Source organism: Myxine glutinosa, chromosome 1 (genome assembly GCF_964187855.1).
Source record: "Myxine glutinosa chromosome 1, kmMyxGlut1.1, whole genome shotgun sequence".
Lineage (NCBI taxonomy): Eukaryota > Metazoa > Chordata > Myxini > Myxiniformes > Myxinidae > Myxine > Myxine glutinosa.
Genome location: NC_136261.1, coordinates 362,761,292 through 362,780,560, shown reverse-complemented (window position 1 = coordinate 362,780,560; position 19,269 = coordinate 362,761,292). Strand labels below are relative to the sequence as shown.

The 19,269-nt window shown below is 48.9% G+C and overlaps 1 protein-coding gene across 1 annotated transcript; it reads left to right on the top strand.

Annotated features, from left to right (window-relative positions):
• The first annotated feature begins 729 nt into the window (after positions 1-729).
• Positions 730-5,064, top strand: LOC137414213 (O-phosphoseryl-tRNA(Sec) selenium transferase-like). The gene is made up of 3 exons (XM_078769977.1): positions 730-923; positions 3,526-3,619; positions 3,726-5,064. The coding sequence occupies exons 1-3, from the start codon at positions 791-793 to the stop codon at positions 3,985-3,987; spliced, it is 489 nt and encodes a 162-aa protein (XP_078626103.1). The 5' UTR covers positions 730-790; the 3' UTR covers positions 3,988-5,064.
• Positions 5,065-19,269: the final 14,205 nt, after the last annotated feature.

Sequence of the window (19,269 nt, the reverse complement as noted above, 5' to 3'; positions counted from 1 at the left end):
CCTTCGTCCAGTCCTGCCTTTCATTACTCCGCGCACGCGAAGGGAAAAGCGGGGTTAAGCAATTGGTTCATGTCCGTCCATCTGTTCTGTCAGTTTTGTTCGTGGAACAACTTATTTCGATTGAATGTTATATTTTGAACATGAATAGGAAGACAAGTTTGCTGTTGAACAGTAATTTGGCTTTGAATTTGTCCCAATTGCACAAGTGTAGAGAGGCGTGAGATATTTTTTACTCTGTCTGCCGCACATAGAGACATAGCTGTCTCTATGTGCGGTTCTTCATTGTGGTGTCTCCCCAGGTCTCTCGTGTATACGCGCTCACTATGGCGTCACTCTGCGTCTCCACCGAGACGTCGCCGAGGCTCTCCAGCATGCACTCACCGTGGTGTGGTGTCTCCCTGGTGCACGCAAGCGTCGCTGCCTTTTATAATCGCACCCTCTCCCTCTCCCACCCAGCTGACCACATAGAGGGAAAAGCAGCGCACAAGGAACTAGGGTGACGAGGAACTGCCGAGACAGACATTTATAGTCATTCCTCATCGAGGTTACAAACACTTGTGTTAACATTCATTAAGAGATAACTGATGAATAATTAACCCCTTCGGCATTTCCATAACTATATATGCCTATATAATACCTGGAATGATGACCATGAACCCGTGTCAAACAAGCAATTTTTGCAGGGGTTCTGATCAACAGAGGGTGCTTAAAACACAGGTAGACACTAACACTAACCACAACGCAAAGACTCAAATGCATGGAGAGTGAGTGTTTAGTTCTATAATATAACATGGATGTAAAATTGCTTGCATTCCTTCATCTTTTGCAGGAGATGTATAATTATCTGAAGGCACAGCTGGTTGAAATTGCAAAGAAGTATGGAGAAAGAGTTCTGCACACGCCACACAATCCTGTCTCTCTTGGTACGTGGGTTCACTGCAGCTGAGAGGAAATGTTTTTGTACCTTGGGTGTTATATTAATCTGATATGGAGTCTCGCTCTTCACTGGGTTGGTGCAGCTGCTTCCCATCTTGCTCCCGCTTGAGCGAGTCCAAGGCCCTTCATTTTATTGGCATATCTCTGCAGGGGGCAATGCCCCAAAGTCTGCTTTTGCCAATCGAAGGCAGGTTGGGTTGACTTGGGTTTCTATGGCCGCATTTCTGACCTCATTCCCAGCCAGCCCTGGTCGCACACGTTCTTTCAGCGCCCCATATCTGCTGACCATCCCCTATTGGCTGCGAACGCTCATCTCCATTCCTTCATCCGTCTGTGTGACTGATTCTGTCTGTTGTCTCCGTGCCCCTTCCTCCAGTCTTCCAAGAGTACATTGTCACATCTGAATGCTTTCTCCAATATTAACCCACTCTCTTCTACTTTAACTGAAAACTTCACACATTTAATTTTTGTCCTTCATCCATTTGTGTGCTTCTTCTTTTTTGATCCTTTGCCAATTGATGTACCTGCTGCCCTCCATCGTTTAGCTCCTCCATGGATCTCGATTTCTGTATACAAAACCATATATTAGTATGTCGTCACAAAGTTGCACCATTTTCTTGTTCTCCACAAAGGTTCCGGTGCGGTCGTTCATGAAAGGTTCCGGTACGGTTGCCACAAATTCGTCAGCCATTAGCATAGGGTTATGCTTTTTTAACACCAGATGAAGTCGGCCCTGTAGTGATTTATTTTTCGAACTCTTGAAAAGGATGAAAATAATGAGTCGCGAGTTGTCACTTCCTTTTTTTTCTTTCTTTTTTTTGGTATTCAAGGTCGAGGCTCGTGCAAGAGCTAACATTAATGACAAAAAAAAAACTGACACATAAGACATAATAAAGGGAGCGAGAGACAGGATGGGGAGAGAGGGGGAAGCACACAAGTACAACATTTGAGAGCAGGGACATTGGGAGATCTGTGGGAGGGAGAAGGCTTGGGGGGGGGGGTGAGGGGGGCATGGTAAGGGGGTTGGGGGTGGGAGAGGTAAAACCACATGGACACAGCTAGGTCTTCCAGGAAAGAAGTCGGTATTTCAGAAAAGTGGATCTGGGGTGAATTAACGGGGGTAGAAAAGATCAAGGTTTTAGATGGGGGAAGATAAGAGATGGTGCTGAACAGCTGTTTTAAAGACCTGGAGGGAGGAGTGGGATTGAAGAGAGTGAGGAAGTTTGTTCAGGAGGCAGGAGAAAAGAGGAATGAAAGAGTGAAGGTAAATAGAGAGTCTTGATTTTGGCAGTTTCACAAGAAGAGGGTTGCTGGCAGATCGTGTGCGACCTGTAGGAGTATTTGGGGGACAGAGCACAGACAGGGCTGGGGGTGGGGGCGGCTAGGCCAGAGAGGAGTCGGTAGAAGACAGAAAGACCACCAACCTGCCTGCGGTGAGTGAGTGAAAGGCCCTCAGAGTTAGCTTCATCGCGGGAGATTCCAATGATTCTGAAAGCTTTGGTTTCAACAGCGTGAAGCCGAGCCCGGTGTGAGGCAGGAGGAACAGCCCAGAGAGGAGAGCAGTATTCCAATGAGCTGCGGATGAAAGCCTTGTATGTGGTGAGGAGCTCAGGTGTGCCAAGAAAGGACTTCGCACGACGGAGGATGCCCAGACGGCGACTGGCTTTGGAGACTAGTTTGGAAATGTGGTTTTATGGCAGATTGAGAGACCTAAGAGCTTGAGCAACAGAACTTCTTGGAGAGGATTGTTGAGAAAAGTAGATGGGAGGGTTGTCCAGACGGTCTTTTCAGAGAGACATTGTGAGAGTCTGACATTTGTCAGGATTGAAAGACATGTTCCACTTGTATGACCAGTCCGATTTTGTCCAGGTCTGCAGAGAGTGAGGAGGCTGCAGACTGCCGATCTGAGGGATGAGGAATGGAGCGGCAGAGAGTGAAGTCATCAGAAAAGAGATAGAGGATTTTCCAGAGACATGGGGGTAGAAAAGATCATTGATGAAGACCAGAAAAAGCACAGGGCCCAGAACACTGCCTTGGGGAACTCCAGCCTGAACAGGAAGGGGAGATGAGAGAAATCCATTCAGGGCCACACATTGACTAGGACCACAGAGGAAGTCCGCAAGCCATGCGTGGAGATAACCATGCATACCATAGGAGGAGAGTTTCGTGAGCAGAGCGGGGTGCCAGACCGTATCGAAGGCACGTGATATGTCAAGGGAGACAGCTCTAATTTCCTGTTTGACATTGAGGACCTCCATTCATTGTTGAGACAGCAGAAGCAGCATGTCCAGAGTTGAGTGACCTGGTCTGAATCGTCAATTTGGATTCAGACCAGGTCAGTGTTTCACATGTTGGACAAGAAATAAAAGGGTGAAAATTGTGTGATGTCAATTCTTGTTCGTCTTCCCCATTCGTATACATTGCACAGTTTACAAACCAAGTAAATTATTTGTTTTGTATTTGTAATCGTAAAAATACTTTTTGATGGATTTAGCTGCAATTTTTCATCAGAAGGTATATTTTTATAATCCCTGAACGGAGGTGATTATTTAAAACTAATATTGACAAACAATTTGCCTTCTGTGGCAGCATTGTCACTATCCAACCTGGAGTGCATACGGGGCACGACTGAGGTGATGCGCTTGCGTTCGATGCTCTTCACGCGACACGTTTCTGGAGCAAGGTGAGGCCTACAGAATGGTATGTTTGCTCACTGTTTTCTGATCCCTTTCAGAACGGATATTTTACCGCAACAGCTTCACCTCATCCGATCTTGTTCCTCTTTGCAGGGTGATTTCACGGGGAGTTGAATCTGTTGTTGGAGGATACAAGTTTGAGGGATTCGGAGCTCACAGCTCACACTATCCTTGTGCCTATCTGAATGCGGCTGCATCTATCGGTATAACGCGGAAAGACGTAGATCGCTTCATAATGTGCCTTGACCATTGTCTATCTAGTCTCACGAAAAGAAGAGGCATTGAAAAAGATTTGGGGAATGAAGCAGATTGTACGGTCACTGAAATTCAACATGAAGTTCTCCCGGATATATAGTGTGAGAACTCTTTGAAGCGAGACTCCTTGTGGTAGAACTAAAGAGAATAAATTCAGTCCTGCGGGACTTCCAGGTTGGCTTCTGTATTCCTTGCTGGGATGTTTTGATCAGGAACAGCACAATGCTGATTGTCATGATTTGCAATATAATCGCTGCAATACCGGGTAGTTGCGTGGAGCGAACGATCAAGCCCCTTGTCTAACTCTCGATACCAAAAATACATTTAATAGACAAGTCCTGCTCTGTGGGACCACTTGCTATTAAACTGATAATAAGCAAATTATTTCTTTCTTTTTTAAACCTGTAAAGTGTGCCTCCCTGTAATTGCACTGCCAACAGGATGTCGGTGTAGACAATACGGCATTCTCCATCCATGGTAGACCGATGCCAGTTCCAGGTAGTGTGGACCGCTATCACTACCTTGGAGTTTCCATTGATATTCCGGTATATCGGACGAGAACATCTGCTCGTTGGTTATTAACATGACGGCAGATGTCCTTGTAAAAATCAAAAAGTTTTTGTTGGTACCGTGGCAGACGTTGGATGCTATAAAAGCCTTCGTCCAGTCCTGCCTTTCATTACTCCGCGCACGCGAAGGGAAAAGCGGGGTTAAGCAATTGGTTCATGTCCGTCCATCTGTTCTGTCAGTTTTGTTCGTGGAACAACTTATTTCGATTGAATGTTATATTTTGAACATGAATAGGAAGACAAGTTTGCTGTTGAACAGTAATTTGGCTTTGAATTTGTCCCAATTGCACAAGTGTAGAGAGGCGTGAGATATTTTTTACTCTGTCTGCCAGCCTGGCAGTCGAAATTGAAAATATTCCAAACACGAAATTTACTGTCATTAAGGAAGTCCTTAAGGACACAGACACCAGGTATGAGGAACTAATGTAACGTGTTGGACAAGGTGATGTAATAGACACTTCGTGGCAGTAAGAAAAAAAAGGCGGTAAAACCCGGAATTAATTTCCAGCATGAGTGGGCGTGGCATGTAAGAGGGCCAGGGTGAAGAAAATGACGATTGACGCTGCGGACGATCTTCAATGGTGACAATAAAGCTTCCATCTCCTAAACTGCGACTCGTCATCTTATTACAGTGCATAAGGGTGATGTGCATAAGATTGCTTCAGCATCATTAAACTTCCAGATTATTTTTTCACGATCTTTAAGACCATAAAAAGAAGCGGTTACTCACGACGGTCCCCAGACTTAGTTGTTTGTCTGACCGCTTCCCGACCGCTGGCCAAAACATGGGTGCCTAAACAACTCACACACCAACTGAAAGAATGGTGAGTGGACGCATGTGAAGAACTTCTGTGACGTTACGAAACAGAAAGCGACGCTTTCTTACAGCACGGGGATGAAAGCTGGGTCTACTACTTTCAGCCAGAAACGAAAAGGGCAACCAAAGAGTGGCGCCATTCAACTTCACCGAAGCCCAAAAAATTCCGCACACAGCTGTCCAAGTGATGCTGACGCTCTTCTGGGATAGCTGAGGCCCACTTGTAGAGCATTACATACCCAGAGGGACCACAGTCACCAGCACATCAAACGGCGACCTGCTTAAAAATAATCTGAAACCAGCAATCAGATCAAAACATCATGGACTACTCACTACCGGTGTTTTGCTGCAGCATGACAATGCTTGGCCACATACAGCCCGCGCCACAGCTGCAACAATCGAGGACCTGCATTTTAAGAGTCTTCCTCATCCACCCCACTCGCCACAGACCTCGGAAATTGTGGGGGAATTGTAGTGGGGAAATCTGCTGAGTGGTTGTCTATTGAGAATTTAATATTTGTTTAATTAAGAGCCAACCTGCTTACTTAAAAAAATTGAAGCAATATATTTTGGGAGGGTGTCAAATAATGTTTTTTCCATCCCCATTCACTTCAATGTTAAATTGGGGTTGTCACAGAACCAACATTCTCCCACAATTCATATATATATTATATATATATATTGTTACAGATCGCGGATTAAGATGTTATTTACCGAGCGGTGGTGTATTACCGCGACCGTTACAGGATCCCTGACTCAGCCGATTCACCCAGAACTTTGGCCGTATCGCACCGCAGCTGCTCAATCAGGGAAAAGACAAAAACGACGAAATGCAGAGGAAAAGGAATAAAACGAGAAGACGTACAGACGAGTAATGGGATTTATTATTATCCACACATATAAAAAAAAGGAGCAATCAAGGTTTATTTACAACACATAAGACACAGGTGACACAGTGCAAATACTAGCTTATCTACAGACTTAACTTATTCCCAGGACAGAACAAACAGAACAAACTCACGTCCACAAGAAGGGTGGAAAGGCAGGAGGTGGATGGCTGGAGGGAGAGGGAGGTCAAAGGGGGTCCCGCAGCACAACCGGCGCGTTTAGCAGCCGCCGTTCAGGCCCCACGCTGCTGTTTTGGCTGCTGTGTACGTCGCGTGCTTTGCCAGGCCTTGTCCGACTCGTCTGGTCCAAACCCTCAACTCTTTCTTGGTCCCTCACTCTTTACCACCGACTCCTCACCGCAACCAACGCCACCACTGACCACCGACTCTACTGACTGACTCTTCACCACTCTCCACTTGACGACCGACTCAGCTCTTTCTCACCAAGACCAACTCAGACCAACTCTACTGGCAACCGACTCAGACCAACTGTGCAACCAACTCTCCTGACTGGTTCTTCACGACTCTCTTTCTTGACGACCAACTCAGACCAACTGTGCAACCAACTCACGACTCACTTCCGTGCGCGCCCTTTTATAGCGCCTCCAGCGATTAAGCCGCCGGCGTTTTGGACACGCCCATCGGGGTGCTCACCTCGGCCCTGGTTGGTCGCGCGACCCTCGGGCTCCGCCCTCGATGACGACAGGCGGGTACGCCCCTCCTCCCCTCTATGACGAGGTGGAGACACGCCTTTCTTCTCCGACTCAAGCACATGGTCAATGGCGGTTATTGGAGGGGAGGTGATTGGGAATCGAGGGCTCAGCAATGACGAGAGGGGATGTAATATGGCAATCGAGGGCTCGGCAATGACGAAAAGGGATGTGAAGGAAATGGGGATTTTGGGGATGGGAATGAAAGGGGATCTATTCTCTTTCACTGGTGCAATGGAGTACTTCAATTAATGGGAGACACAGCCTTACCCTAGAACACAGAATAAGAGATAACTATCAACAGGGGTATTCTATTACTTGGCTGACGTGTATGCTTGTGGACTAATTATGGGATGCCCTTTCACCTTTACACAGCTCCGGAGGTAGGGGGCGCAGAACAACCAATAATAATAATAGTACAGCACACAATCAAAAAAATACAGTCCTCATCTCCGCAACACTGCACCCTCCTCCTCTTAGGCACGGCCCGGGCCTACAACTTTTATTTTTAGTGTGACACGTAGGTGTAGTTCCCTCTATTTTTAACCTGACCCTGAGTGCGACAGTTTTAAAACATAAATAAATGTGTCCCGCTGCTCCATTGCACCCTGCCTAACAGACTTACGCCCACAGTTAACCGAATTGCGGAATGGTCTTCAAACTATACACTGACGGTGGGGAGCATTATTTACAATGACGCTATTTTTATTTACAAAACTAACCCAGGACCTGTGATTGTTCTTTCTGGGGGGGGGGGGGAGACAGTCTGCTCTGCATCGACGCACCATGAAAGCACCTATAACGCACCAACACATCCTCAAGCACCAATCGGTGCAGTCACCATTGTTCATCAATGTTTATCAGTGTTCCATAAAAATAAAATCAACAACCCCTAACCCTGCAGGTGATCTCTTGCTCTTCGGCTCCCTCTGCTGGTAATTATTATTTGTCTTCCAGATGTTGTCATTCTTTTGCTTTGCTTACTGGCGGCCTATTTGTATTAAAACTTGCACCCAATGTGTCCTTTTTATTTATTTTATTTATGGCCCACAGGGCCGACTAGTGTGGTTCACCTGTGGGGCATCGGTGCCCTGTGGCCATGGTCCGCCAGCAAGATTTCGGGCCCTCATGGCCGGTTCCAGCAGAGGGGCCATGCCCCAACCCATGGGGTCCATAATTGGTGCTCGGCCACAGACATGTGGTCCATAATGTGGTGCATCGATGCAGACAGCTGGTTCTGGGAATTTCGGGCGCACAATGGCCGACCCACGCACGCTCCCCTCGGCACCCAATGGCGCACAGGTCATGTGGGAGACAAAAGGGGAAAGACAATTGAGCGAGGGGTAAGGTCACAAGGGTACACATCAATAAGGCAATGCAAGGCGAAATGCGTACGGAGGGCGAAGTGAGAAAGCTCGTCCCTACCGTACGTCACCCCCCTGTCATACACTACCCTTGCCCTTACCCCATATTTACAAAATCTACCCATTTACAAATTCGTCACTACTGTCACGTCTTCCCCATATTTCTCCTATACCAAATTCGTCACCACAATCCCTCTATCCAAAATTTGTCATCACCAAATTTATCATCAATCCTCATAAGGAGGAAGAGATGGAACACAAAGCACAATGTCACACCCACGTCATGATGCGTCTCACATTCCAAACATTTGCACAGTAAAAATAATTAAACATGGCATGGTGTGGAGTTCCTGTCACCTCAGGTGAGTGGATGCAGATGGTGCGAGGAGACTTCATCCTAACTACTTTCTAAATGACATTAACACACTTTACACTACCCGGGGTCTTTCCCTGCCAATTCATTGGCCACTTACACTATGGGTTTTAAAAAACCAATTCCCATTGACCAAACTGTGGTGCTTCTCAATTTGGGGTCTCACTCCCCCGATTCATCCCCCGGTGCCCTCGCACAATTTCTGGGCTGCGACGTGTAGCTCTCCCAGCAGGTCTACCCACCTGCACACCTCCACCACTGCAGTTGCCACCCGAGCTTACCTAGCTCCTCACCCTAACCTAACTAACTGGGGACAGCCCCTCCTGGCTCTGTCACCCCACTCGGTGCCCTCTGGCACTGGGCTACCCGGGTCCGTCCTCCGGATCCTCGGGCCCCATCCACAACAACTACTACCGGCTCCCAGAGCCCACCTGCGGCCTCACCTGGCCGACATCCTCACAGTGGTGGAGCGCCCAACCAACTACACACACTAACAGGCTACACGCGCAGCCATTTCCACAACATTAATGCACCCATCCAAATACCATTCTTTCACCTCGCACCACAGATGCCAATATCCAACCACAATTTACCTATACCCTCTACCTAACACTTACACTACCCGCCCCGGGTATCCGTGATGGGGGTCCACTCTTCCCCCATTCACACCTTCGCACCATCCACTCCACTCCACAATTTCCACCATACTCACTCCACGACCATCCATTCCAATACTCCATACCATTTATTCCATACACCTGTCCTCCATTCACCTGTTGTTGCACACCTGTGCAATCATACCTGGTGCCACCTGCACCCTCCTCCTCTTCCTGGACCAGTTGGTCAACACAACACACATCACCATCACTCACTCATACACTGCTCCACACACCTGTTCAGTTGCACACCTGTGCAATCACACCTGTTCAATCACACCTGTTCAATCCTCACACACACGGCATCATCTCAGCTAACTACTCCCCTCTGAAACTTGCACTTCCCAGTCGCCCCTTTAAACTATTGTGCTCCCACGTCATTATCATCCATACTAATCTACCTGCGTCCCCACTACAGGTATCAGTCACTAACTAAACTTAACGTTACCTAATGTCAATCTCTTCTAGATCCCTATCATTATCCAAGCCCTCCCTGGCTCGGTTGTCATAGCCACCCCATAAACTATTGCGCATTTGCCCCACCCTTCTGTGAGGGATGCCAGCGTTGCCATCCCACCACAGCGGGGCATTTCTCACTATAAATTTTGTTCGTCCAAATCCAACAAATCAAAAATTTCCCATTTACTGCCAATTCTACTCACTTTTCTAAATTTCGTATCAAATCACTACTATCATCATCACAGTCCGCTATACCCTAGCCTCGGTGCGTCGTGACATCATTAAACTCGGCTTCGTAAAGCCGAGCAATGAATTCGGGTGGTTTGGTCGCCTGCAGGTTGAATCTGTCCGGCTTTCGGTTCAAGGGAGGTGGTTTGGTTGGACCGAGGTTCCACGCACCATCTCGGCGCGGCACCTTGCGGTCCCGGGCCCGATGGCTCAATCTCCCCCGGTCGGAACCCCGTCCCCTCGAGGGGGCACCGTTCCGCTTCCTCCCACTCGCCCTTGAACCGGACCGGTCGCCTCGCCCGCCAAGGCCCGGACTCGACCATGCGGGGCGGGGCCAAGCCCGAATCGGCAACGACGCTTCGAAGAGAAGCGACGCAGCATCGACCCGCGCCGGGCCTCGCACCCAACAAAGCACCCCTCGCACCGAGTGCTCGTATCGGCTATCCGTCGCCCTAACCGCTAACCCGGTTACCGTCGATGCTTTACTTGCATGCTTACAAGCATACGCTACCCCTTTCACCCTCACCAAACCCGGCGTTCCAACGCCGTCCGTACATTCCACCAACGCTCTCCCTGTTACACACCACACCTCTCGCGCACACTCTTGCGCACACTTTGGTCCACACCTCTCCTCCGTTACGTCCTCCGTAACACTCACCATGGGCGTGCACTCTTGCATCCACCCACTAACGCGCTCGGATGGGCTCTCCCACACTCGCGCCATGACCAATTCAGGTGTGCTTTCTCGCACACGTTCCACCACCACCTTACTCTCCGTGTCACACTTCGTACACCCCGACGTGCATTCTCGCTCGCACTCGGTTTCACTCCCACACTTTATAGCACACCCACTCGCCGACGCACACTTTTTCCTCCCACGCGTGCCATTTCCACTCACACGGTACCCTTCACCAACGCCCGGATGCCTCCTCGATCCCAAGCGCGCGAAAATTCTTTTGTCGCCAAACATCCTTTTACAAAATCTCCCCGCACAATACACAACAGCACGTCTCACCTTCGGGGTTCTTCTTCCTCCCTGCACCAAAACCTGCAAACTTCCATTTGGATTAGCGAGTACATCATCATGATTTGAGCAGGGACTTTGTACATTTTCCATTTCTCCCTGCAATTCCCGGGCTACCTCCGTCATCTCTTCAATTTCAATGCCCACTTCCGCTTTTTCTTTACTCACCTCGACGACCGCTGGCTTTAATAAAACACCCTTTACCTCATCGGTCGCCGGCTTTTCCAAACCCCGTGTCGCGATTTCTACCCCCGTCATTGTACCCGCGCTTTTCTCCGCTTCGCTCAACCAGCGCTTTTCGACCCGCTTTACCACCACGTGCACCCCTGGGACCCTTTCGCTCAACTTGCGGTCTCTGTCCCTCTGCTCCCTTTCCTTCCTATCGGCCCTCATTCCGTTTATTGTTGCTTCAATTTGCTCACTCCGAGCATCCATCCGGTTCCCCATTTGTCCCATTTGGCCCCCTATCCTGTTTTCCATCCCTTTGAAATTATCGTCTGTTTTTACCATAAAGGCCATCATCTGTTTCATAAACAGGTTCCAATTCATTGGCATCTCTGGCTCGGCTGCCGCGACCACGGGCGCGGCTAAATTTGGTGCCGCTACACCCACGTGCGCGCGGACGCCATTTTGTGCATCTGATACTCCCTCAACCACACCTTCTTTACTCTCCTCCACCCTTTCCTCCACATACATTTCCCCGAGGTCCTGGGTCGATTCTACCCCGTCTATCTCTCCCACCGGCATCCCGTCGCCTTGACCAGCCATGGCGCGATTTCAAAATTCGGGTTTTGCTTTAAAACAAAACAAATTTCGTCCGCTCCAAATTTTGACCAAATTTTGTCTAGATGTTTTTTAAAAATTTGGTTCGGGCCCCGAATTCCACTCCCAGACACCAATTGTTACAGATCGCGGATTAAGATGTTATTTCCCGAGCGGTGGTGTATTACCGCGACCGTTACAGGATCCCTGACTCACCCGATTCACCCAGAACTTTGGCCGTATCGCACCGCAGCTGCTCAATCAGGGAAAAGACAAAAACGACGAAATGCAGAGGAAAAGGAATAAAACGAGAAGACGTACAGACGAGTAATGGGATTTATTATTATCCACACATATTAAAAAAAGGAGCAATCAAGGTTTATTTACAACACATAAGACGCAGGTGACACAGTGCAAATACTAGCTTATCTACAGACTTAACTTATTCCCAGGACAGAACAAACAGAACAAACTCACGTCCACAAGAAGGGTGGAAAGGCAGGAGGTGGATGGCTGGAGGGAGAGGGAGGTCAAAGGGGGTCCCGCAGCACAACCGGCGCGTTTAGCAGCCGCCGTTCAGGCCCCACGCTGCTGTTTTGGCTGCTGTGTACGTCGCGTGCTTTGCCAGGCCTTGTCCGACTCGTCTGGTCCAAACCCTCAACTCTTTCTTGGTCCCTCACTCTTTACCACCGACTCCTCACCGCAACCAACGCCACCACTGACCACCGACTCTACTGACTGACTCTTCACCACTCTCCACTTGACGACCGACTCAGCTCTTTCTCACCAAGACCAACTCAGACCAACTCTACTGGCAACCGACTCAGACCAACTGTGCAACCAACTCTCCTGACTGGTTCTTCACGACTCTCTTTCTTGACGACCAACTCAGACCAACTGTGCAACCAACTCACGACTCACTTCCGTGCGCGCCCTTTTATAGCGCCTCCAGCGATTAAGCCGCCGGCGTTTTGGACACGCCCATCGGGGTGCTCACCTCGGCCCTGGTTGGTCGCGCGACCCTCGGGCTCCGCCCTCGATGACGACGGGCGGGTACGCCCCTCCTCCCCTCTATGACGAGGTGGAGACACGCCTTTCTTCTCCGACTCAAGCACATGGTCAATGGCGGTTATTGGAGGGGAGGTGATTGAGAATCGAGGGCTCAGCAATGACGAGAGGGGATGTAATATGGCAATCGAGGGCTCGGCAATGACGAAAAGGGATGTGAAGGAAATGGGGATTTTGGGGATGGGAATGAAAGGGGATCTATTCTCTTTCACTGGTGCAATGGAGTACTTCAATTAATGGGAGACACAGCCTTACCCTAGAACACAGAATAAGAGATAACTATCAACAGGGGTATTCTATTACTTGGCTGACGTGTATGCTTGTGGACTAATTATGGGATGCCCTTTCACCTTTACACAGCTCCGGAGGTAGGGGGCGCAGAACAACCAATAATAATAATAGTACAGCACACAATCAAAAAAATACAGTCCTCATCTCCGCAACAATATATATATATATATATATATATATATATATATATATATATATATATATATATATATATATATTACTGCGGTTTTAGAACCCTCACTTGTAAATAATTACTTGTAAATATCCCATTATTAAAAGGTTAAAGGTTGCACCCCTAGTTAGTCCACAAGCAACACGGAGGCCACCATAGAACTTTAGTTATTTCATTATTATGTGTTTTAGATAAGGCCGTGTTTTCAATAGTTGAATCTGCATTGCGTCAATTAAAGAGTAGGTCCCCAATCCAATTCCGGCCATTTTGCCAACCTCTCTCTCCCAGAGATGCCATTACGCGCCTCTGCCAGCAGCAGCCACCTTAGCGCTCGCTCAAGCCGCCATAAACTATGCGGTCAGGCCTGAGGAAAAATTGGGCGGAACGCCAAGAAGAAGGTGTGGCCTGTCAACCAGCCGTCAAAGGCGTGGCCGGTAAGCCCTCACCAGCCAACCAGGGCTGATGTAACATCACCGACAGGCGTGGCCTTGAGGCCCGCGTCGTGATCGCGTTATATAAGCGTGAACGCAAAGCCCTTTCACGGACTTGAGACTGCACACACGGACTTGGGACTGCGCACAAGGACTTCCTTTGATGAGAGAGTGCTGGTTGGACTCGGTCGGGAGAGTGCATTGCAAAAGGACTCGTGCGAGAGTGGCGCTAATAAAGACTGATACGGAGCGCACATTTGGAAGAGGACACTTGCTGGTGCTGATAAGAGGACTTTGAGAGGGAGAGCGTTTGGCGCGAACGTACAGTTATTACGTGCGAAGCATCCCACTCCCCCCGCTATATGTAAGGTCCGGTCGCGTTCCAATGATACGCAGAGCTGCCTGCCGGGTTTTCGCCCACGGAGCCGGAGCCTGGACTGGAGCCGACTGGAGCCTGGACCCCATCTATCTGACCATCCACCAGCTACAGTCCCCGTGTGAGTGTGTATGTTTGTCTGGGGTATAGAATAAGACTGCTTTAAGACTGCCCTGTGTCCTGCTTCTTCTTCCTTTCTTGTACATTCTTTCCTTTCCTCTCTTTTTGTTTGTAATCAATTTGCCTGTTCTTTCTGGTTTCGTCTTAATCCCTTTGCTTTCGTCTTTTCTCAATTGAGTACCTGTGGCACGATTAGGAACCGCTATAATCGGGTTTAGTCATTGTTAACGGCCCGAGTCGCGGCTCGCTTCGCTCGGCGTATCCACTAACGCTGCGGCTCGGGTGGGAGTTATCTCCTTGTTTTACGGCCGGTGGTAGTACTTAGGTAATTGGACTAAGACTCGACCAACAACCCTACTTCCCACCGACCGGAAGGAACGTTATAACTTCCCAGGACTCGGGACAGCCAGCTAAAAGGACAAGGGGATTAACCCCCCCTTGATAAGGGGAGAGCCGACCCCCGAGATCCGTAACAATGTATATGAAAAGCTCAAGCAGAGTGAAGCAGGGCTGCGTCCTGGCTCCAACTCTGTTTGGTATTTACTTCCCGGTACTTCTGAGGTATTCCTTTCCTGCAGATATGGAAGGAATCTGCCTTCACACAAGGAGAGATCGCACGCTGTGTAACCTGTCAAGATTAAAGGCAAAGACAAAATTGCGGCATGTCCTGATCAGTGAACGTCTCGATGCAGACGACGCTGCACTTGTCACCCAAACAGAAGACCAGCTCCAGAAGCTAATTGATCATCTCTCTCTCTCTCTCTCGTGTGCATGATGTTCTCTCTCACCATCATTGTTAAGAAAACAGTGGTGATGGGACAAGGTGTCGCAACCCAGCCTCTGATTACACTAAACAACACTGCGCTGGAAGTAGTCAGCAAATTCAGTTATCTTGGGTCTATGGTGACTAACAACCTGTCTCTTGATGATGAACTAAACGTATTGTTGCGGATATGGGATTTGGCCTCCATCCATATCCGCTTGTAAATATTCCCCTATTTCCCCAATACTCCCCAACTATCCCCAATCCCCCATTCCCTAGTCCCATTGTCTGTAAACAACACTCTGTAGCCCCGACCTTCCCCTTTTTCCCCCATTAAATGTCGCACCCAGGTTCACCGCATCTCACGTAGACAACTATAGGACATCTTGCTAGTTATACTTAGTCTATGTCAGTTAAGGACTCGTTTCCATTAATTCTGACTCTTCGTTGCACCAGAATGTGATTGTATGGCACCAGTAGCAAGTTTAGGACCTCCCAATACCTCCCCGCATCTCTTCCTCATGGAACTGAAACCACAACACCAACGACAACAACAGCGGGGGCGGCGCGGTAGCGGCGCGGGGAGTGCGCGTCCTCACTCCGGCTTGGTTAGCCGCCATTGACCACGTGCTCCGACGGGGTTACCACACAGGGGCTGACTGTCAGCTCCTCGTCAAGGGTGGAGCCCGGTAACCCCCCCGCACCCAATAAGAAGCGGCGGACCGATTCCATCTGGGGCGGAGCTAACGAGCCGAGGGCGTGTCACTCCCCGCTGGATATACGCAGCCACTTACCGGAGGTGACGTCAGATGCGGCTCAGCTACGACGACAAAAGGACGCCACCTCCTAGCGCTGAAAGAGACCTCCCGCCTCTCTGGACCGGACCGGGTCGATTCTGCACCTTGAGCTATCAACTGCCTGCCCTTCCTTGCCATCAATCCCTGTGTGAGTCAGTCTTGTCCCGTTTATCTGTGGTCTGTCGGGGATAAGATAAGACTGTGTATAAGTGCCCACCTTTCTGTGCTGTCCCTCTTGTGCCGTGTAATCTAAACGTTCCGCATACCCCATATTATATCCTCCTCCGGAGGTCTTGAGAACTGTACCCCTGGTGTCGTGTCATTTAACCCAGCCGTTGTGTCCTTTCCTTCATTGATCTAGCGTAGCGCGATTCGGCCAACGTTCGAGTGTAATCGAGTAACTTGTGCGAACATGGCTGCCATTCCGCTCGGTCAAGCAACATCTAAGTCGTGTCCGTAACAGTATGCATCGGGAAGGCAGCCACCACCTTTGGTCGTCTCAGAAAGAGGGCGTGGAAGAACAGCAAGCTGACCCTCAGAACCAATATGTTGATCTGCAAGGCATGCATTATTAGCACCACACTTTATGGCAGTGAAACATGGACAAGTTATCGCTGCCAAGAACGGAGACTCAACAATTTTCATCTTCGCTGTCTACGATGCATCCTTGGCATCACGTGGAAGGACAGTTGCACAACTGCAGAAGTCTTCTCCAGGATGGAAGATGGACGTATTCCAAAGGACGCCCTATATGGGGAGATAGCTGGGACCAAAAGACCAAAAGGGTTCCGGAAGCTGAGGTACAAGGATGTCTGTAAGCGGGATATGAAATCCCTGCACATCAATTTTGACACTTGGGAAACTGGCAAACTGTGGAGGCACATGGCGACATCAATTATGAGTTGGAATAAGCCACCATGATGACCAGTGGTTGGAGCAGCTGCACAACAGAAGCTGTCACCGCAAACAACATCATCCCACAACTATAGGAGATGCCAACCTCACTAACTACTTCAGATGTAGCACCTGTGGGAGACTTTGTTACTTCCAAATTGGCTTGTGCAGTCACCAACGGAAGTGCAACACACATGACTGGCCTCACCAAGAAGTGCTGCAGATTCACCATCTTACGTAGATGAATCGATGCCACTGATATTGTTGCGGTTTTATGAATAAAAGGCAACCCCTCTACAGTTAGTTACACCACAACATGAAGCCTCCTATAGCGTTATTTCTTATTAAATGTAAAGCATAGGCCCTTTCCAGTGTTTAGAAAGAAAACAAATAATGTGTTGTCAGGCAGGATGATTGTAGGCCTCGTTAAAGCCTAAATTGCCTCGTCATGGGACGAGACTAGGCCCTGCATGCCTGAAGGAGGAATAAAACCTTCCCCGAAGGAGGAACGAGACATTCCTGGGAGGAGGAGCAGCGAGCAACCAATGTGCGCTAAAGGGAAGGCATGGGGGAGTGGCCGAGGGTAGCCAATGAGGGGCTGTCACGTCACGTGACCCCTGGCGGCCAATTGAGACCCATGGAACATTCAGGAAGGGGTTGGGGTGTTATAAAACCCGGCCCATAACACATTCTCTCACTCTCTCGCTGGGCTCCTGCTATCTTGATCGGTCCTCTGGTTCCTGCGCTCTCTGGTTCGTCATCGCTCTTCGTCGCTGCCGCGATCGTCTCCGGCTGTTGGCGCCTTGGGTTGGAGCGATTCCTGGGGCTTTCGTCCACCAAGCCCATTCACATGAGCTGCACGACCAAGCCCATCCGGGCGAGCTGCAAGAAACGGCCGCGCTTCCCCGCACATTACCCTCTCCCCCCTTCCCCGAACTAATGAGGGCTCTTGTCTGGGAACGTAGGTAAGGCTGTTAAGATTCTTTGCTTTGTCTGTGTTCTATACATACCTGTAAATAAATACTGTGTTTCGTACTTCCAACCTGGCCATCATTGTCATTTTCCATCCATTGACCTAGCATCGCCCGAATTAAAACCGCTCAATCGGGTCCGAAGTACGCTTAGTGTAACGGCACGGGTCATGCGACGCACAACCGCTCGGGCGTCAGAAATAAGTGTGACTTGTGCGGGGTTCAGTCCCCGTCCTCACGGCTGCGTGTATCCGAAGGTATTCAGGTTGACCGTTAACCCTTCCACGCGCAGCTGCGGGTTCGGCGGCTGGAGTTGCCTAGCAATCCGTCAACCACGAGTTTAGTCATGGACGGCGGCCTCAGTGGACCCGGAGTTTGAGGGGGAGCAGGGCATAAACCCCCCTGAGTACATCGACGAACCCGGGATCCGCAACAAAATTGGTGTCATGAGTGGGATTCGGACCTGGGGTTACGCTTCACGTACCTCCAAATTACGAGCGTGATTAAAATTTAGTTTAAAACAAATTTTTGGTTTAAATTGAATTCGGGCGATGGCGGGCCAAGACGACCAGGTACCGGTGGGTATAGAAAGTGTAAACGATGGAGATGAATTAATGACCCAGGACTAGCATGAACAATTGGATGAGGGAGTTAATGAGGGTGCAGCAGGAAGAGGGTGAAATGGCGTCGATTCGCACCCGGGACCAGCCGGACGGGTTGAGCCCACGGTGCCGATGGATATGGGCCTATTTATGGCGCAACTCAAGGCATACATGGGGGAGATGAGGGAAGAAGCAAGGTGTGACAGGAAAAAGATAAGGGAAGAATTAAGGTGTGACAGGAAAAAGATGGGAGAGGAGATAAAAGAATGGAGGTGAGACATGAAAAAGATGGGAAAGAAGATTGGGCGTAAGCCGAGCGAAAAGGTGGCAGTGGTACGTGACGAGGTGAGGCAGTGTGAGGAACGCTGAGGCATAGAAGAGGAAATAGTAGGGGCGCACCGGGAAATAAGGGAGGTGAAACAGAAGCTGGAGGAGGTAGAAGAAGGAATGATTGAAATTAAAAAGACAAGGAGAGACAGGCAATGAATTTCGAGAGGAAGTGATGGAATATGTGCAAGGTTGGTGTCCGCACCGTGATGAAATGCTTGCTTACCAAATTAAAAGTTTACAGGTACTGGAAGATAAGCGGGAAAAGGGGAGTCCCATCTGGGTTGAATATTTTTTCCCCTTACTTTTTCAAATCTTTTTTTTCGTTTTGAATAAAGTCTTGCACGATGAACAAATGCATTTTGTTCGTATTTAAAATGTATCTTTGGAAAAATACCAGGGGCACAGAAAAGTCCCCTTTATATATGAGGGTATGTGCCATGTCGGGTTGCAAAATTCCCGGGAATTTCTGAATGCGGTAAATTTCATCGGGAATATTGGGAATTTTGGGAATTTTTGGAAACTTTCGGAAACTTTGAGAATTTTCACACAATTTGAAATTTTGATTGTGAGAAAAAGATGAGGGATATTGGATAAAGGTTCTCTGGTTAACTCAATAATGTTTTTTAAGAAAAAAGAAACATGCTTCAATAGTTTTAGCACTAAAACCACTGATTGTAAGTAATCTAAACATTTTTATTACTTCCTGAAGTGTGGAACA

Excerpts from the sequence above, each read along its gene's own strand:
- LOC137414213 (XM_078769977.1), top strand. The coding sequence starts at position 791 with ATGGATGTAAAATTGCTTGCATTCCTTCATCTTTTGCAGGAGATGTAT. Across the intron at positions 924-3,525 it reads ACACAATCCTGTCTCTCTTG|CATTGTCACTATCCAACCTG; the intron begins GTACGTGGGTTC and ends CTTCTGTGGCAG. Across the intron at positions 3,620-3,725 it reads CGACACGTTTCTGGAGCAAG|GGTGATTTCACGGGGAGTTG; the intron begins GTGAGGCCTACA and ends TCCTCTTTGCAG.